This window comes from Anser cygnoides, chromosome 3 (genome assembly GCF_040182565.1).
Source record: "Anser cygnoides isolate HZ-2024a breed goose chromosome 3, Taihu_goose_T2T_genome, whole genome shotgun sequence".
Classification (NCBI taxonomy): domain Eukaryota; kingdom Metazoa; phylum Chordata; class Aves; order Anseriformes; family Anatidae; genus Anser; species Anser cygnoides.
This window is the reverse complement of record NC_089875.1, coordinates 57,330,720-57,349,527: the sequence shown is the minus strand read 5'-3', so window position 1 is coordinate 57,349,527 and position 18,808 is coordinate 57,330,720. Positions and strand designations below refer to the sequence as shown.

Below are 18,808 nucleotides of genomic sequence, written 5' to 3'. Positions count from 1 at the left end.
CCACCAGACCAGGTTGCCCAAAGCCCCATCCAGCCTGGCCTTGAGCACCTCCAGGGATGGGGCATCCACAGCTTCTCTGGGCAGCCTGTGCCAGTGCCTCACCACCCTCTGAGTGAAGAATTTCCTCCTAACATCTAATCTAAATCTCCTCTCTTTTAGTTTAAAACTGTTCCCCCTTCTCCTATAATTAACTGTCCATGTAAAAATCCCTCCACATCTTTTTTATAAGCCCCATTTAAGTACTGAAAGGCCGCAATGATGTCTCCCCAGAGCCTTCTCTTCTTCAGGCTAAACATCCCCAGCTCTTTCAGCCTTTCTGCACAGGAGAGCTGCTCCAGCCCTCTGATCATCTCCGTAGCCCTCCTCTGGGTCTGCTCCAACAGCCCCACATCTTTCTGCTGCTGGGGGCCCCAGACCTGGATGCAGCACACCAGCACAAGGGCAGAGCAGAGGGGGACAATCCCCTCCCTCCACCTGCTGGCCGTACCTCTGTTGATGCAGCCCAGGACGCAGTTGGCCTTCTGGGCTCCAAGCGCGCACTGCTGGCTCGTGTCGAGCTTTCTGTCCACCAGAACCCCCAAGTCCTTCTCTGCAGGGCTGCTCTTAGTGTTCTTCTCCTAGTCTGTGCTCACATCTGGGATTGCCCCAACCCAAGCGCAGCACCTTGCACTTGGACTTGCTGAACCTCATTGGGTTTATGTGGGCCCACTTATTTAGCTTGCCCAGGTCCCTTTGGATGGCATCCCTTCCTTCTGGTGTATCAACTGCACCCCTCAGCTTGGTGTCATCTGCAAATCAGCTGAGGGTGCACTCGATCCCACTGTCCGAGTCATAGATAAAGATACTAAACAGATAAAGATATAATACCTACAAGGGAAGAACTGTTTGTAAATCATGACATTTCCACTCTTCCATCTGTATATTTAGTCTGCCCACACACCTCACATTTTAACCTTTATATACTCAGTCTCATCAAGTGGCGCTTGTAAAATATTGGTTTGCCTTTGTGTACTGATTCCCCAGGCAGGCCTTGCCTTCTTTTTCTATGGAATGGTCTGTCCCCCAGTACTCCTCAAGTCTAATATACAGCAACACTTCATTTTCAGGGGAGGTCTAGGACTTACAATGAGGTTCAGAGAAAATTAGCTCATGATTAAAGGCCTGGGGAAATAAAAGATCACCCAAATGCCAGATCTGACCTGACCTTTAAATGTACTGCTCCAATAATATTTCTCAATAACTAGGCTTCCCACTCTTTCCCTTGAAGGACATGGATATGAATCAATTACTACTGCAAGTCAGTTATTAGCTGGCTTCAGCTAATAACTCCAAACTATGCAGAAGAAAAGCAATTGATCTGCCATGTCCGAAGCACAAGTATTGTTCCTTATAAAGCATGCATTTATTTCCATTATTTCGAGTGGGTTTAAAAGTCAGATACATCTACTCAATGCCATTCATCTGTCTCTCTTACAGGAGGAAACACAATTTATCTACTTGTCATCGCTTGTATACAGTTCACTCAAAGACAACACTGTTCAAGCTGTTCCTTGCTGCATTCCTTCAGCCCAGAAATCCTGAGCTATGTGGCTTGTCTGATGGTTGCACTTGTTCCTTGATTACTGGAACTGGAAGTCCCACTGGTAATGAGATAAACAAAAACAGCATTCCAAGGCAGAAAGTCCAGCAAAGACTGGGATTTTTCTCAGGAGAAATAACCCAACTGCAAAATTGTATCTACTGAATGGCACGTACAAGTGAAAACCCTAACGGACACTGTCTGCTTTCTCTCACTTTACATTGGTGTTGTGGAGATGCATACTTTGCCTTTCTCCCAGCTTTTTTTCAGAGAAACCAGAAGGTGCAATGGCTACAGTGCCCACCTGGCTCTTCTGAATTTTGTGTGCACATCTCTGCACTGCTGTAGAGTTCAAGGATAATTGTTGGAAAGTAATTTAACATCTTCATTCTTCTGTTACCCATATTTACAGTGGGAATAATATTAACTAGCAAGAGAATTGATGGTGATAAAAGCAATAAAGACTATGACATGGTCAGAAATGCTGTGGCCTTACATGATTTTTCATGCAGCAAACTCATTTGATTTGCAGATTTTTCTTATATCCTCTGTTTCTACAGTGACTTTGTTGTTGTTGTTTAGATTTCAATATAACTATGAGACTCCATCCTAGCAGAATGAAACTGTACCTAACCAAGTATAGAAAGACAGGCTGTATTTTGCAGTCCTGATCATGACCCATTTGTATAGCAGTCAGAAATGATCTTATGGCCTATACAGAAAACACCAAGGTCCTTATTGATATCCCAAAGAATTGTTACGCCAGATAGTTCTAAGCTGTTGCTCTTGTTTTTCATCCTGTAACTCTTTTATTTCTGTAAATAAAATCTTTGAAAGTTTGGTGTCATCCGATGACAACTAAATAGGATTAACTTCAGCCAATAGAAAATGAAAGACAATGTTAATTCAGAAGCAACAACCCTGAACACTGTATGTGAAATAGATGAAGACAGAGTAAGCAAGGTCAGCTCAGCTGGGTAACATAAAAGGCAGCCTCTTCTCTCAAAGTCCTTTTGATGTGAATTTAACCTAACATTGCACCTTCCTTCTCAGGCCTTAGTAAAATGGATTTTACACAATTATCAGGTTTCTGCAGAAGCACACTGTCTTAAATTTAACTGTTCAGATGCCAGGACGTTTCCAGCACAGGAGCAGTCCATGAAACGTCATGAGGGCTTCTGCTGACAGCAGCATGGTTAAAGAAAGCGGGTCTTCTCAAAGACTCCCCAGACCTTCTACCATAAAGATTTAGCCTTTGGTACAAAACTCTGGATTAGGGTTTAAAGTACTACACTGAGAAAAATGTGACTACAGCTTTTCTGCATCATATCTTGTTGTCCGTAAAACATCTGATTCTGGAACGTGCTGAGCTCAGCTCACTCTTATCTTTCTTCTTCTTTGCACTTTAGGTCTAATCTGTTCCTACAGCAGTTACACAGCAGTATAAAATCATAGGCTAATGTAAATTTACTCTAGGATTATAAATGTATAGATGAGATCAGTACCAGGGTTTCTAAATCCATGATCTTCTTCCCCGGTTCCTCTTTGGGACATGCAAGAAAGAAAATCGTAAAAAACAGAGAAGGAAACTGAAATATAAGCAAAAAATGTGAATGATCAAACAGAATAACTTCACACGTTTGGTGAAGTCAGTAGATAGTCAATTTTTAAGTGGTCCTGCAGGAGACTCTTGAGTTTGAAGTCCAAATAGAAAGACATGAAGTAGTTGTATCCACTCAGAAGTGAATTTTATGACAGTAGGTATGGTTCATTGATATAATAAATAACCTGTTTGCACATCAGATGAGAAATTCTGAAGTGACAGAACTCAATTGCAGCGTTTCCAGGAAACAATTTTAGCAAGACTGTGACAGTGTTGAATGAGGCCTATTAATATTATTCCCATCCCTGCTTATTGCCAGGAAAAAGTTATGAGGATTTAACAAATAGCATAAGAAATAAACATTCTTCCAATAAAAAAAGAAAAAAGAAAAAAAAAAAAGAAATTACAACCAGCACGGCAGCCTGCACTTTTAATAACAGTTTTAAATGCTGGGAAAGCAGGACCATGAAAAAAGCTGTCACCTAAAACAACTGGTCACATTTTTAGTTCATCAGGTTGATGTTTCTATACACAGGGGCGAGAACAGAAAGTACTAAGATTTACAGAAATTGATAGTATATTTTTGCATAGTTACCAGCTGATCAACAACCTTTAAGATATGCTCTTTTTATAAAATAAATAATCAGTATTGACTCTTGGGAGTCACAATATGGACCTGTTTTTGATATAATTGCTTCCGATAACATAAAAATCTGGTGTGACTTTCTGAAGGGAGTTCAGGAATTTTGTCAACATTCTTTCACAGTTCAAAGCAGTTTGACTCTGTGTAGCAGAAGTCCTTCATTTGCCTAAATTTTAGCAATGCTTTTTCAGTTCATTGCACTATATTCTGCAAATATATATTTTTCAGAATGTCAGGGTGGCAGGCTGAAGCCCCAGTGCAGAGAGCTAGAGACAGTTATAATATGCTAACTCTATCATTCTGTTTATGAATATTATTCTTCAGTGTTCACTTGGATACTTCTAAACAAGTGCAATTTCCCTACCTAGCGTTTTATCGTCAGCAAACTGGGTTTATGAACCGTAAAATCCTACACTGAAGGTGCTTAAGAAAGTTAATCAAATGATATGGAGGATGTCAAAAACATATTAAAGCTGGAGGAGGAGGTGGCATATAAAACACCTTTAAGGGAACCATGACAACAGTCATCATCGGGATCAGTAAACTGCAGTACCCTAATCTATTCTACATTGCGGTTTGCAGTGACTTTATGCTACGTAACATACCAGCCAAGTTGCATATAAATCCCACACCAGTTTTAGATTGACTTTTGCTATAAACAATAAAATTTCTTGTTTCCTGAATACCCCACCAAGATACACAGGATAGACGAACAGCAGGAACAGAGATAGCTGAGTATATTTTACTGATAAAAATTTCAGACATCTGCTTTATCAAAGGACTGGGACAGAGTACCACATAGTTTTGCACCAGTAATCCCCTATTTTCTACATTTGTTGTTGCTTTACTTTCTTTGACCTTCATATTCAGAACAATGCTCATTTGGAATAAATGTGCTTTTCCAGTCACACATTTGCTTGCTTCAGAAGAAACAGTTTAAATAGAAGAGTTTGAGACATGGAAATTCTTTTCTTCCATTTGCTTTCAATAACCAGTGATGAATTTTATGAAATCCTATTACAAGGCTGACTGCCATATTATAGAAAATTAATGAATTTACTTTGATGAATTTGTCATCAGAAAAATCACTGGGACCACTGACTCACTGTCATCTTTGCATATACATCTTTGGAACAGATGTACAGAACAACGGAAGTTACTAGCAATAATTTTGCAACAGCAGTCTTTATCTGGTTCTGTTAGTAGACTGAACACTTTGCAATGTTTTAGCATACCTATTATTTAGGTGATAATATTGTTAGACGAGCATTCAAATACATAGAAGCATGAAGTCCACATTAGCAGATACAGGTGTCTTTCAAGACCCCCTCACTTCCTCCTGCAGCTCAGTAAATATGAATTTAAGTGCACTAAATAAAGAGAACAAACCTTGACTAATGACAGGAGAGGAGTGGCTTTAATTTTAGGCAGGTTTATGCACACAGTTTTTAAATTAACATAAATATAAGAGTTTGATTGTTATTTTTAGCCTGGTTTCCTAAGGAAATGAGACTCCGTGATTGTGATATTAATTGGTGGTTTCCATCTCCCTATCTTTCACTTCCATCCTTGCTTAGTAACCTCTGAAGCTGTAGGCTGTCATCAGAAGTTGAAAAAGAGAGGGAAATCTCCATGATAATAAAATACTGCTAAAATTTCAGTGAAAATTGGCAGCTGGAAAAGCAGAGGAGCTCTGGTTAATTATTTTCACTATGAGACATACTGCATTGTGGCGCAGTTACCTGTTCTGTATGACCTGTCAGTTTGTCCTATGAGTACTCATTTAATGGCAGAATAATTACCTCTCACACCAGCCACAATATGTGCTTATAAATAGAATGGAAAGGAGAAGAGCTGAAAAATATGAAACGAAGGGATGTTGGAAGAACTAGAGGAAATGAAAGCACTGAAGCAAAAGAGAATTTGAGGTTATTGCAAACACATTGGGGGAGAAAGCAATAAGAGATGAGTCTATACAGATGTACATCTTAAGGCAACCTGTCCCCATCCGTTCCACTGCTCAACCAACAACTTGATTTCACAGCTCAACACTGAAGTGTTATACCAGTTCAACAGCTAACATGGACATACTGTATCCGAGAACTAAAGTAACAGAATACAGTTTGTTTTTAACCTGGTCTGGGAATGAGCTGCACTGGTATAAATATGTTTTCTCCAGAAGTGATCCACTGGGGACAGGGCTGTGCTACTTTGCTTAAAGGGCTACGTTTACAACAACAAAACTGTGTGTATGGGTAAGTCTTCTAGATACCTAAATCGGCATTAGATATCTCTGCACATATTTAGGTTAGCTTTAGACAACGTTATTTTATACATTATAGAACAAAAGAATTCTATCTAAATTAGAGCACTAATACTAATAAGCACAGATTAATGCTAAATGTAAGTAAACACAAAAGCTCAGCAGCTGGTTTACTGTGTCATCCTTTTGTATCCATCTCAGATCACAGTACTGAAAAGGAAACAGTAATAGATAGTAACATCATTAATCATAATTAAGTAAAAATATCTAACATTATTTGCCACTTTTGGATTTCAAAGTTATTATAAATTAAGTTTCACTAGTAACAGTCAGAAATCGGGATGGAGTTGTCTCTATTCTGCAAAAAAAAAGAAATAAACTGTAGAATGATGTTCCCTGTTTTTTGAAGTATCAGTGAAGACTTATGAAGCACGTGCTCCTGTGCAACACATGTGTTGACATTTGCTTGTCAAGTAACATAACCAAGGTTACAATGAAAATCTGTACAGTACGTGGGAACAGAAACAAGACTTCCTAATTCACCCTTCTCCATTTGATGCCTGACAAGTAAAATATTGCATCAGATCAACTGATAATACGTTAGGAAATTATAGCACTAACAAAGAGAGAATAACCTTGTGGTACTGATACTGGACTTGGAATATTTTAGTCCACTTCTTGGCACTGCTACAGCATCAAGCAAGTTATCTAGATTTTTGTCCTCACCCATTTCCTGTGAATAACCCCATTTCCCTTTTCTATCTTGTCCACTCATTGCCCGATGGTTTTAGGAAACAGAATGTTTCTTATTTCATATCATACAATACCTAGCCTTAGAATCAGATGTACTCTTGGATATCTACTGTAATACAAATAATTATTTACAGTGCTTTTATATATATATTGTATTTTCCAGTTCACTAAGGACATTTTGCAATCGTTTTCATATTGCAGGTCTACACCTAAAAGCCAATGTGGAAAAATCATGTCAGTAAAGCATTAAGAACTGACTTAAAAAATACCTCCTACCTGCACAGGTGTCTCCAAAGTGTAGATATGTTCCCCACGCACGTTGTAGAACTTGACAAGTGCGCTTTTCAACAGGGAGCCATTGCTAAGTTCAACAAGCTGACACTGCTTCTCCATCCCTGCTACTGCAAGTAGGTCTCCTTGCGTACACCACTGGACCACCACATCTGAAAGAGCAAAGATAGTTTGCAGTAACCAGTTACTAGAATCAATAGGAACAGTGTTTGCAGATGCACAAAAGTGATTTGATAATCTGAATTATACTCTCAGAGGTTACTTGTGTACTTAAAAACCTAAATCTTTTCATCAAAATAGTAGCAAATATGCTGTATATGCACTTCTGAGAATGTCTCTTCCTTTTTATTTTGTGGATTACAAAAAAATGTATAAAAAACCACTGATTTCTCTATCTCTATAATGAGTATAGAATGTAAATCAGTTGTTGTTCCTAAATACGTTAAGTACAAGAATTTATTTGTGATGTTAAAACTGGTGTGGAAGATACAATGTGTATAGCTTTGGGTTAAATAAGTGAAATCAATTTAATGCCCAGATAAATAACCTCACTGACTAAGGGAGCAGCAAATACTATTTGGAGAAGCCTACAGTGCAAAAAAAGCAGCATATTTAGCAATACTTCATGTTCTCACTCTGAATTTAACTTATAAAATAACCCAAGTTTTGTAACATCAAACTTGAAAGCCTTGGATTTTTGTCCATAAACTCATATGGCCTCCAAGTCATAGCTTTTCATTTGACAGGACTTCTGAAAATCTACTCCTTTGTCTAGCAGAAGTTTGCCAGAAGCACACAGGGATTGCTTAGTCTCTCATACACATGGATATGAATATACATATCAGTTACTTCTCCTACAGGCACCTCATAATGAGGAACGCCCACAGCTTAATTTGGGGATGCTAATTTCAAACCGTTATATCCTCCAGCTCTTTGTCACACTTCAACAAGAGCACCAAAACAGTATTTTGTGTTTCTGCTTGTGTTTCAAAGGCAGATTTGCATGTGCAAGGAATACTGAGCTAGTCTATAAACCTTTTTACTCTTAAACCGGAGGTGAAAGGCAGCTATTTTGTGCTGAGACAAAGTGACGGTAAAGACAAAACTTTTGTGCTCTGGGATGCTCAATCTGCCAAGAACCTTTTGAAGACGCTTGTGGGCGAGAAGCTGTCTTCAAATGAAGAAGCAGGAGAGAAATAAGAGTTGGCAGGAAGGATCTCAAAATTGTTTCAAGTTGTCAACTTGTCATTTTCAGAGACTTTTATGTGCAATTTAAAATGGTTTTGTATTATTTCAACTTTCTGATATTTCTCATGGGAATCATGCTTCTGTATGTATCAGAAGCAAGATGCAGGTTTCTCAAGATAATTTTTTCAGAGCTAGGCATTGTATGCCTCTTTTTCTCTTGGACCTTGGCCCTCTAAGTAATCTACAATGGAATTTCATCCATCTTTCTCAAGAGTTTGACGATAGGTATTTTAAGAATCAGTGGGGCAAGCAGATCAACTCCACTTCTGGTAATTAGCTTAACTCCACAAAAACCGAAGTGAAACAAGAATCTCATTTGGCTAACTGTCTTCAAGTAAAACTTTCCATTGATCTCCCTATCAAGAGAAAGAGGAGTGATTATTGTGTCCACGAATTTTCTCTCTCTCCAAACTCCTAGAGCAAGGCTGTTGCAAAGGCAGAGAAGAACCAGATGTGGTCCGCAGCATTCCCCTGGGACAGAGTGACTCCACAGCATGTTGCACCACCAATGGGGTTTTAGACTAGTTAACCTTGAGATAAAATAGCTCAACGCATAACCAGGTCTCTGTGCAAGCACAGAGATTAGAAATCAGGTGGACATTTCATCTAGGGTACTGATCTGCAAATGAATCAGTGGATCACAGTCATCCCTCAAAGCTACTTGCCAACCATCACAGATGTGAATATTAACAACTCTTTAACAGAGAGCACTCCAAATGTGCAATAGCTCTGCAGGTAGCAGCTGCAGCTAACTAGTACACCTAGTTTATATACTTCAGTAGGTAGCACTGAGAATCACTGAGTTAAAAAGTATGAAAAAAGAAAGCATACAGCTGAACAGTTCAGGACCTCTGCTAGAATAGACAAAACTTCCAGGAGTGTTTAAGCTGGATGAAGAGAACTTGTATTTGGGTAATCAAATTCTCATCTAGCAGCAAAAGCTTTCATACATCAATTTAATGTGAATATTGCCAGTAAAATGACAGCTATGCAAAGCTAGTAGAACAGCAAAAATATATTGGTATTGCATGAAAGAGTTTTATAGTTGCCTGCTTTAAAAATACATTTAGTAGCCTACAGCAGCCCATAAAGACAAGGGCATCTGCTACAGAGACCACAATGCAATACTTACACATTTCAGACAGAAACACATGAATTGACTCACATACAGCACTGAAGATACACTCTTAGCTGAGCTCCAAGTGGCTGAAGAGGATGGAGGCCCTGTGCTGGGTGGGTTGCACATTCTTACATGCGATAACAACCAGCAAAATGACAGTTGCTTGACAACATTTTTGATAAGAAGGTACAGAAAATGTGTATATCTATATAACAACTATATGTAAAATACTTTTCATCATACAATGGTTAGCTTCAAAACAAGACAGTGATAACCCAATCACCTCTCTCTCTCTTACACGTTCTGCCAATCCAGCAAGATATTGCACATTCTTCCTCTACTGATGTCAGTGATGTAGTCAAGTTTACAGTCCATAAAAATATTTCTACTGTAGCTTGCGCACTAATATTTTGCTAGTGGAAGGTGATGTAATTAAGGGATCTTCTATCATTAGTGAAACAAGACATCCTCAACAAGTAGGAGCTCCACAACTCTAAACAGTGAACAAGTTTCTCCTACTGCTTCTAGCCAGAAGCACAGACTAGATGCCAACTCAAGACTACTCACCCAATTTACTATAATTCTATAGTGGTGCTGGGCACACAGGTGGATATCACAAGAGCTTCTCTAAATTGGTTCCGATTTTCCCAGACTTTAAAAGCAGCCTTTCTGGCTGAACTAGTTTTCTGGATCACAGGGTTGCCTCATGAAGCTACTTTTTGCCAGCCACATGCTTCTTGTGTTGGGACAGATGGAAGCAGGAGTGGGACAGAATTCTCAAAGGTGACTTTTTACCTCCTAAGACTCCTGTGAATAGCCGATCACCCAAAAACTACTGTGCTGGAATTAGCATAACTTTTCACCAATATCATACAGTTACAGAAAAGCTAAGGGTTTGCTCTGACAGTTTAGATTTCCTTTTTTTTTTTTTTTGCATCTAATATAAAACTGATTTACCTGTAGAGATCAAAAAGAATCAATGGAGCCCATATTTATGTATTCACTTATGTGCCTTAGTGAATTAAAACTTCTCTGCAGGCAAAACACTATAAATTTTACTGAGGGTGCTGGCAAGGTAAGGGACTTTTTGATAGATAAGAACAGTAAAGATTTCAATGTAAATTAAAGATTTTACATGGAATGCTGATTTTACAAACATTCACACGTATCACTTAGCAAGATGGTATAGTAATAATTAGTGGAATTTTCCTTCTGTCAGCATAACTTGCCTCTTTATAATCAATAATTTTAGAAAGTTTCCAAAATTTGTAAGACATTCAAAAGAGTGTTGTGATTCATACCTGGTTACTAAAAGCATGGGAAGAGACATTGTGAATTAAAAATATAAACAAAGTGTTATATAAGAGGGCCATTGACACAAGCAAGCATAAACTTATTAGCACATTCTGCTGAAAAAAGGCAAACAGATCAATTTGCTCTAGAAAGCTCCCATAAAAACACTATCTCAAAAATTTAAACATTTTTCCAAATACAAAAAAAAATCTATTAACCAAGCACTGCTCCTTCACCAGCAGGTGTCAGTGCTGATAACGGCAATACCAGCAGCTGAGCTCCGGGTGGTAAGAGCTCCTGGGTTAAGAGAGACGAACAGACAAACATAACCTATACACACATAATTAAAAATACAAGTAAAACAGAGCATAGGAAGGGGGTGAGATGTCTTCCTTTTGTACCTTTCAACCCTGAGCGGATGATAGTAGGAGAGAGGTCATCGTAATTGTTCATTAAACTGATGTCTCCTGACGTGAAGCTGACGGTCAGTAGTGGCTTGGTGTTCTGCACTGGGACTGGGTATGCGGCTGGTCCATCTGCAAAAACAAGGCTCTGGAGTGAGCGAAAAGTGAACAACCGAAGTAATTACATCCAGGTTGAGAGACACTGTAATTAAGCTTGTCCTCATCAGGAATGGTTCCAAGCCTCAAACTCTACCCACTTATTTCTGTAATGTCTGTAAGCAAAAGCAAAGCAGGTGTAGCTAGTCAGTTTGTCTGGTTTTGTGAAACCCCAACATTTTTTCTTTTTGCATTTTCACTACAGCAAATCCAAAGAGATTTATGGATCTTCTGTTATGATGCATAAAGGTGGTTTTCTATATTTTTTCACTGTGAGCTTCCCAAATTGAAAGCTGGTGCTTTGGAAGGTTTCCTTGGACCCAAAGTTGTAAGACAGCATAATAAACAGTATAATCATGCTAAAAGCTACTTGTTACATAAATTTTCTGCTTAGGCAAGTGCTGGGGACTCCTGAAGTCACTAGAGACTTTGTAAGAGCTTCTAAGAGAACATACTGACCTTTCACAAATTACTGTATTTTAAATGTTAAGAGCTAGGCAGCAGCATCAAAAAATTGCATGCCATCCTTCACAACAGGATCCAATGCACTCAAAGGTGGAGATGAGCTCAAATGGAATACTTTGCTTCCCAAACTATCTCTAGAAAGTCTCTGCTCCTCTGAGCTTACTTTTCAGCATTCACCAAAATTCATTTGTTCAAATACTTAATGACCAATATCACCATCTGCACCACTCACTGTTTAACTCATTTTTTTTTTACAAACTTCGACAGGAGGTGCTGCTGGCCCCTGATGAAGTGCTCACAAGGCCTGACCAGCACCTCTTCAGTCATCAAAAATAGCACAGACACTTAAAAGTAATATTGCTTCCTGAACTTGCAAAAGAGATGATCAAAAAGCACTTCAGAGAATGGTATCTAGTAATTAGCAGCTCCGTGTGTGTATATAGTTTGGTAAGAAAAAAACATCAAACTTGCAGTCCTTCCTACACTTCTGTGTGAGTCAAAGGCTTGTCACCTTTGAGAGGTTTATGCTGCATCTGCTCTAAAGAAAACACATCATGTTTGGGTAATCATTAAAAGTAGACTTGTAGGCTTCTAACGAGTACACCCACCCCCTGACTGACTCAGAAAAAGCTAGCACATTTGGATCATTTAAGTTCTCATCTGTGTACTCTGCAACTTCACCATCCCCCAACTGGATTTTTAAAAAACAATAAAAAAACAATTTAATGTTGTTCCTTGTCTTGCATTAGAAGCTTGCTAGGAAACCTGGAAGTCTGTTTTCTTCTAAGGTAACAAATCTCACCAAAAGTGAGACATGAAAGCCAAACAAACCTCAGGCCAAAAGATGCTAACACTTTTTTCAGATGATCACATCATCTTCTATCAGTATTTATTAAATACATACGTTTATTATATTGACATATGTACAGGTGATTCTGGAAAAGATACATTTTTGGATTGGACCCAGATTAGACCTAAAACTGCAAGAGTTCTCAATTCAGTGGTTCAGATGTGAGACGCACATTCAGAATCATTTATAGCAATTACATATTCAAATTTTCCATGATTCAGTACAACCACTGATATAATAGCCCTTAATTTAGTTCAGACATCATATACTGGAACACAGACACAGCTTACCTACATCTTATAGAATAATCAACAGCATTTACAAAAAGCATTATTACTATTACTTGGACTGAGAAGGATGGGGATGAAAGAAGCAATGACATATCCTATCCCAGACCATGCACACACAGTGGTCTGCTAGGTCTTTGCTATTTATGATTTCCAAATAGTTTAAAATCAAAACATGTCACACAATTAGTTTTATACTTAGCGGTCAGGAAGGATTTCTGCCAAACTGGCAATGTGCTCTGAGGCATGGGAATTAGTAACTCCAGACGGCTCAAGTTATCCTCTTTCTACCACATGTAGTTGCAGGAAATACTTTTATTTCCATTCTTCTCTGAAATTTATTAAGCTATTTTTGTCATGACTATCAAGGATGGGACTATAGTTATGAGTATTAACTCCGCTTCACAGGATACCTTTAAAGATGTAGCACCTTCTGCCATGTCTAGTACAGGTGTCTTTGCACACAAATCAATATAATAATGCATTCAGTTTTGTGACTGTCCTCTGACTACCTCCATACATATGGACCACTGGAATACATCATGTCTGCTTATCAGTGACACCTGATGTGCCCTTATCTAGTGTTTTTCACTCGCCCTCCCAAAAAGCTTTGAGTTTTGTGCTGTTACCTCATTTGCACAATTGGAGGCAGAGCAGCACAGATGAGGTATGACTCACAGCAAGTCATACAGCAGGGCTACTGGCAGAGCTGGGGATGAACCCACTCTCTCATACCACTATTCTGCTCCATCTCTGACTGTACCTCAACAGGAATGCACTGTCTTTCCTCTTCTACCAGCTTAAAACCATGGCCATCCTGCTGTTACAGTACAACATGACCACTCCCTGGTGTTCAAGATGTCTTTATGACCGTCGGCAAAGCTGAAGCAGAAGGACCTGCAAACAACCCTACCTTGCGGTGGGGAATAGTCGTCGGAGTCTGTGTCGCTCTCGCTGCTGTCCTCCACCAGGAAGCTGGGGTAGTTCCAGGACATGCTGAGGATGCCATCTGACTCGTGAAGGAGCACATGGGCCAGCATTCGGCCATGGCAGTCCATGACGATAACCTGACCATCAGCAGTGCCAAACAGTACCTGAAAATAACAGAACAGCCCCCAGTCCCATCAGAGGTCAGTGACCGGACCCTCCTTTGAATGCATCTTGCAATTAACCTGCCATTCTGGAAATAAATTAAAACCAAAGCAGCCAGGGGTTTGAACTGGTGCCATAATAGGACACTGCAACCCATCAAAGATGTATATGATGAATGAAGACTAAGCAGCAAAATCTAATTTGCCTGGATTCGGAAAAGCCAGAAGTCATCGGACTTCGTGTCTCTTGCGCGTAAGCATTAAAAGCAGCTTCCGCTGACTCAGAGACAGCTGACATGGGAGAAAATTTGTGTCCAGTTAGTACTTGTGCAGAGTAGTGAGCGATGAGAATCTACAAACTGCCGTAGTTGTTTATTTTATTATGTATCTCAAAAGAAAACATGCAGGCCTATTTGATGTTTCTTGCAAGAGAAGCTGACAGAGGAACAAAAAGTGACAGGGTCTAAGAGGTAAACTCCTAAAATCTGTGAGCGAGTAATGTCTCACAGTGGGATTGATTTTGTTCACTTTAATATGAGCCATTGCACTTTATTTGAACTTGGCCATTACTACCAGTAAAGCAAGCTGGTAGAAGGGCTATCACAGACTCTAAAGTATTCTTGGATTATACAGAAATTTCTAAAATCAGTGGCAGAAATTATGGTATGCTTCAGTTCTAACAAAATCAAAAGACACATCTCACAAAAACGAAATCCTAGCAGAGATATCAAACAGCTCGTGAGAAACAGAAAGCTGAATAGAGGAGGACAGGTTATTTGACTGATGAGCAGAAAGAAGGTGGGAGAATGTCTTCCAAAAACAGAGGCAAAAACAGTATGATCACTCAACTGGAAGTAGATTATTACAGCCTAGGAGGAAGGCAATATGTTACGTGTTCAGGAATAGTGAAGAAGAGCTTCCACCCACCATTTCAAAAACAAAATGGGTAAGACAAGGGTTTTTTTCATGCCCTTAAACTGCTCTGTAGGCAATGTGTGCTGATTGAAGTCAGACTGACGGGAACCTACAATTTCTCTTTTATGAACATTTTCTGTCTTGAGGTTTTGAACAAGTTAAGATCCTGTATATTTGATGAATTTTAGAAAAACTTCAGGAAATAAGGATTAATAAATCCACCAAATGATAAATGCATTAGCCAAGGCTGTTGCTGCTACCACATAATTCCAGGCAAATAAGTTTTAAAGGAAAATTAAAGGCACTCATCAATTTGAAAACTAGCCAGCATTTAAAAGGAAGCTAAAAGGAAGGTCAAATCTTATACCTGCCCTTCAGTCTACTACATATTTTGGTTTTATAATCACCCTTTCACATAACTTGATTTCTCCGTTGCCATGTTAAAGAAGTGTACAAACTGAAGGGCAAATTGTCTATACATTGGAAAGAAAATGTCTGAAGTACAGGTTTTATCATTTCTCTGTGAAGGGACGTGTAGATTTAAGATTCTAACAATTGCATACCCAGATCAAAAATTCATCTAGCCTTATATCTTATCTCTAACAGTGATCAAGTATTTGGAGAAGAATAAAAGTACAGGATGTACCGAGCAGGCACCTTCCCTGCATACTCATGTAGCTTCAGATAAAAAATACAACCTCTTCTTTGTTTAAAGCTTGCTAACTGGTAATTTCACTGGGTAACCTTTACCTCTTAACACTATGAGAAATACAGGATAATTGTCCCCTATCTATGCAATAGTACTTACATAGAAAGCAACTGTCATTGCCACTCTTTTGGAAATTTCAGAAAGGAAGTCTGGCTTTGAAGGTCTCAAACAAAAATAAGAAATACTACATGTTTTTCTACAGGTGGTGATCAAGAAACACAGAAAGTTGCAAACCAGAGGAGGGATTCAATAAGACGAACCCAAGTGAAGTTATTAACATCTTAAAGAAATCAACGGAGTCATTTCACATGAACACACACAACCAAAAAGCAGTACATGGCTTCCTTAACTGTAATCACTACATGATATGAATATCCTTATGTTAAACAGCTGCTGGGTTAAAACAGCAGGTGAAGTTTGTTATGAGTCTCAGACTTCTATTCTTAGCTATAAAAGTAAATTAGAATTATAATTAGAATAATTCACTTGGAAGGGACCTACAAAGACCATCAAGTCCACCTACCTGACCACTTCAGGGCTAACCAGAAGTTAAAGCAGATTATCGAGGGCATCATCCAAATGCTTCTTGAGCATTGACAGGCATAGGGCATCAACCACCTTGCTAGGTAGCCTGTTCCAGTGTTTGACAACCCTCGCTGTAAAGAAATTTTCCCTTATATCTGGTCTGAACCTCCTCTGGCTCAGCTTTGCACCATTCCCTTGTGTTCCATCACTGGATACCAATGAGAAGAGGCCGGCACCCCTCTCTCCACTTCCCCTCCTCAGGAAGTTGCAGCGAGCAACGGGGTCATCTCTCAGCCTCTTTTTCTCCAGACTGGACAACCCAAGAGTCCACATCCTCTCCTCACAGGACATGTCTTCCAGCCCTTTTGCCAGCTTCGTTGCCCTCCTTTGCATATTCGAGATGAGGCCGCACCAACGCTAAATATAGCAGGAGAATCACCTCTTCTGACTGGCTCGCTATGCTGTATTTAATGCATCCCAAAATGCAGTTTACCCTCTCAGCTGCCAGGGCACGCTGCTGGCTCATATTGAGCCTACTGTTGACCAGTACCCCCAGAGCCCTTCCTGCTGAGATGCTCTCCAGCCACTCGTCTCCCCGTCTGTACCTGTGCCCAGCATTACTCCATCCCAGGTGCAGAACTCGGCATTTGCCCTAGTTGATTTTCATGCCTTTGATAATTGCCCAGTGCTCCAGTGTATCTAGATCCCTCTGCAAGTCCTCTTGCTCCATGTACCACAAGCAACCAGTCACCAGCCAGATGGTGCCCCATTCACTACCCTTTGAGCTCTACCACCAAGCCAGTTCATCACCCAGTGTAACATGAACCCGTTTATCTCACAGATGAACAATTTGTCCAGAAGGATGCTGTGAGGGACAGTATCAAAGGCCTTACTAAAATCCAGAAAGATTACATCCACTGCTTTTCCTTCATCCACCAAGTGGGTGACATTATTGCAGAAGGATATCGAATTAGTAAGATAGGACTTTCCCTTCATGAGCCCATGTCGACTATGCCCATGTAAGATCGAACATATGTAAGAACTCAAGCTTTCATTGCACACTCCCTTTCCTTTTGGTCCTTTATTCTACTCTTCTTCCACTAGCATCATACCATCTCTTTTCATGCTGTTCAACTGCTTTTTCAGCCATAATCAGTGTATAACCACTTTCATAATCTACATTGAGAACTCTCTACAAAATAAACTCTACAAAGCCCAAATTCTACAGGTTGTCATTGCTAGATTCTCACACCACTTTCAACCAAGCCTATAGACTAGCCTTTTAGCAGTCTCCTATGAGTTTTTACAAGTGCAAAATAGCTAGATAGAGGAGGCAAGACTTTCTGGTGTTTCCAAAAATATCATTATATGAGTTCTGTCTCCTAAAATTCTGTAGAAACACTTTCTAATTGGGTAGGAATAAAATGTTGGGACTCTTTACCCAAAGTTTAGTCTAATCTCAGTCTAAAGCTAATTCTTTTGAGTAGCACTGCCCCCAATTCATTTAAAATTATGAACTTCTACATTAATTTCTAACTCAGATCAGAACGGCTGCATGCGGGCATCTTAATTCTTGCACTGGGACCTAAGATAGCTCTTTAGCAACTTAGAAATGTCAGAGGGTACTCCTTATTTCTTTAGCCAAGCTATAGGTTTCAAGGAGCAGCTTTAAGTTTTCAGGTTATTGTAGCAATACAACCTTTTTGAGGAAAGCATTTATCAGGCTGATAGCCCTGCTGGCTGAACTCCTGCTGAAGCTGTATAAATGTCTAATGGTGTTACCATCCATAACATTACCCAGGCTATAAATGCCATACTCAAGCTACGTTATGTCAGATGAATAAAGCTCTCTTGACCTTCAGAAGAAAAGGTCAAGCCACAGGGTATACTTGAAAGATCCAATGGAAAAATTGAATGGCTGTATTTTAGCTGCCTACATTCATATTCTTCAGGTATTTGCAGATCTATGAAGTCTGAGGGAATGATGGAAAAAGGTAATGAACAAGTCATACTGGTTTGTTAACTCTCAAATACACAAACTAAACAATAATAATAGTGATTAAAAAAAATTCCAAGTACTTATTATGAAGTGGTCCTTTGGCCCTTTGTTCTGTTCTTCTATTTGTCTCATCTCCCCTCCTTTCACACTGTTCATTATTTCAACTGTTATTACATGTATTACCGCTTGCAGAATTGTATTTGATGAATAATACAAAATCTGATAATAAAACACCTTAAATCACATATACATTTAAAGTGTGACTCAGTTAGACAACACAAATACAGTTATTTCCTTGCAAAACATATCAGACATAATGAGTCCTGTACTGTAGTGAAGCTGTAGCTGATTAAAGGTCATATGAATGCAGGAAACAAAAGAGGTACCATTTCTAGAGCAGTCTCCAATGGTGCCCCGACGCTGTATGCTTTGAAGGGAAAACTGATAGACAGCACTGTGATAATTCATTCGACATTTTCTAAGCACACTGAGAGCTGAAAGTTGGGTTAAGTCCTCAAACACAGGTGTCTGGGTTCCTCATGAAACCCATGCCTGTGTTGATTTCTATTTATTATAAAAAATCTGTCTATCTGAAAAACAACCTTCTCTGGAAT

General features: G+C 39.3%; 1 protein-coding gene across 5 annotated transcripts in view; it reads right to left on the bottom strand.

Moving 5' to 3' along the window:
* The window catches only part of TULP4 (TUB like protein 4), a 157,018-nt gene that overhangs the window by 26,851 nt on the left and 111,359 nt on the right, over positions 1 to 18,808 (bottom strand). For all 5 annotated transcript variants that reach the window (XR_010829764.1, XR_010829763.1, XM_066993151.1 and 2 more), the window contains exons 5-7: positions 13,869 to 14,049; positions 11,195 to 11,329; positions 7,118 to 7,284 (exon numbers count right to left, since the gene is read on the bottom strand). Coding sequence is in view for 3 of the 5 variants with exons in the window: in XM_066993151.1 (XP_066849252.1) it covers positions 7,118 to 7,284; positions 11,195 to 11,329; positions 13,869 to 14,049 (483 nt within the window). In the remaining 2 variants the exon portion in view is untranslated. The remainder of the gene's footprint in view (positions 1 to 7,117; positions 7,285 to 11,194; positions 11,330 to 13,868; positions 14,050 to 18,808) is intronic.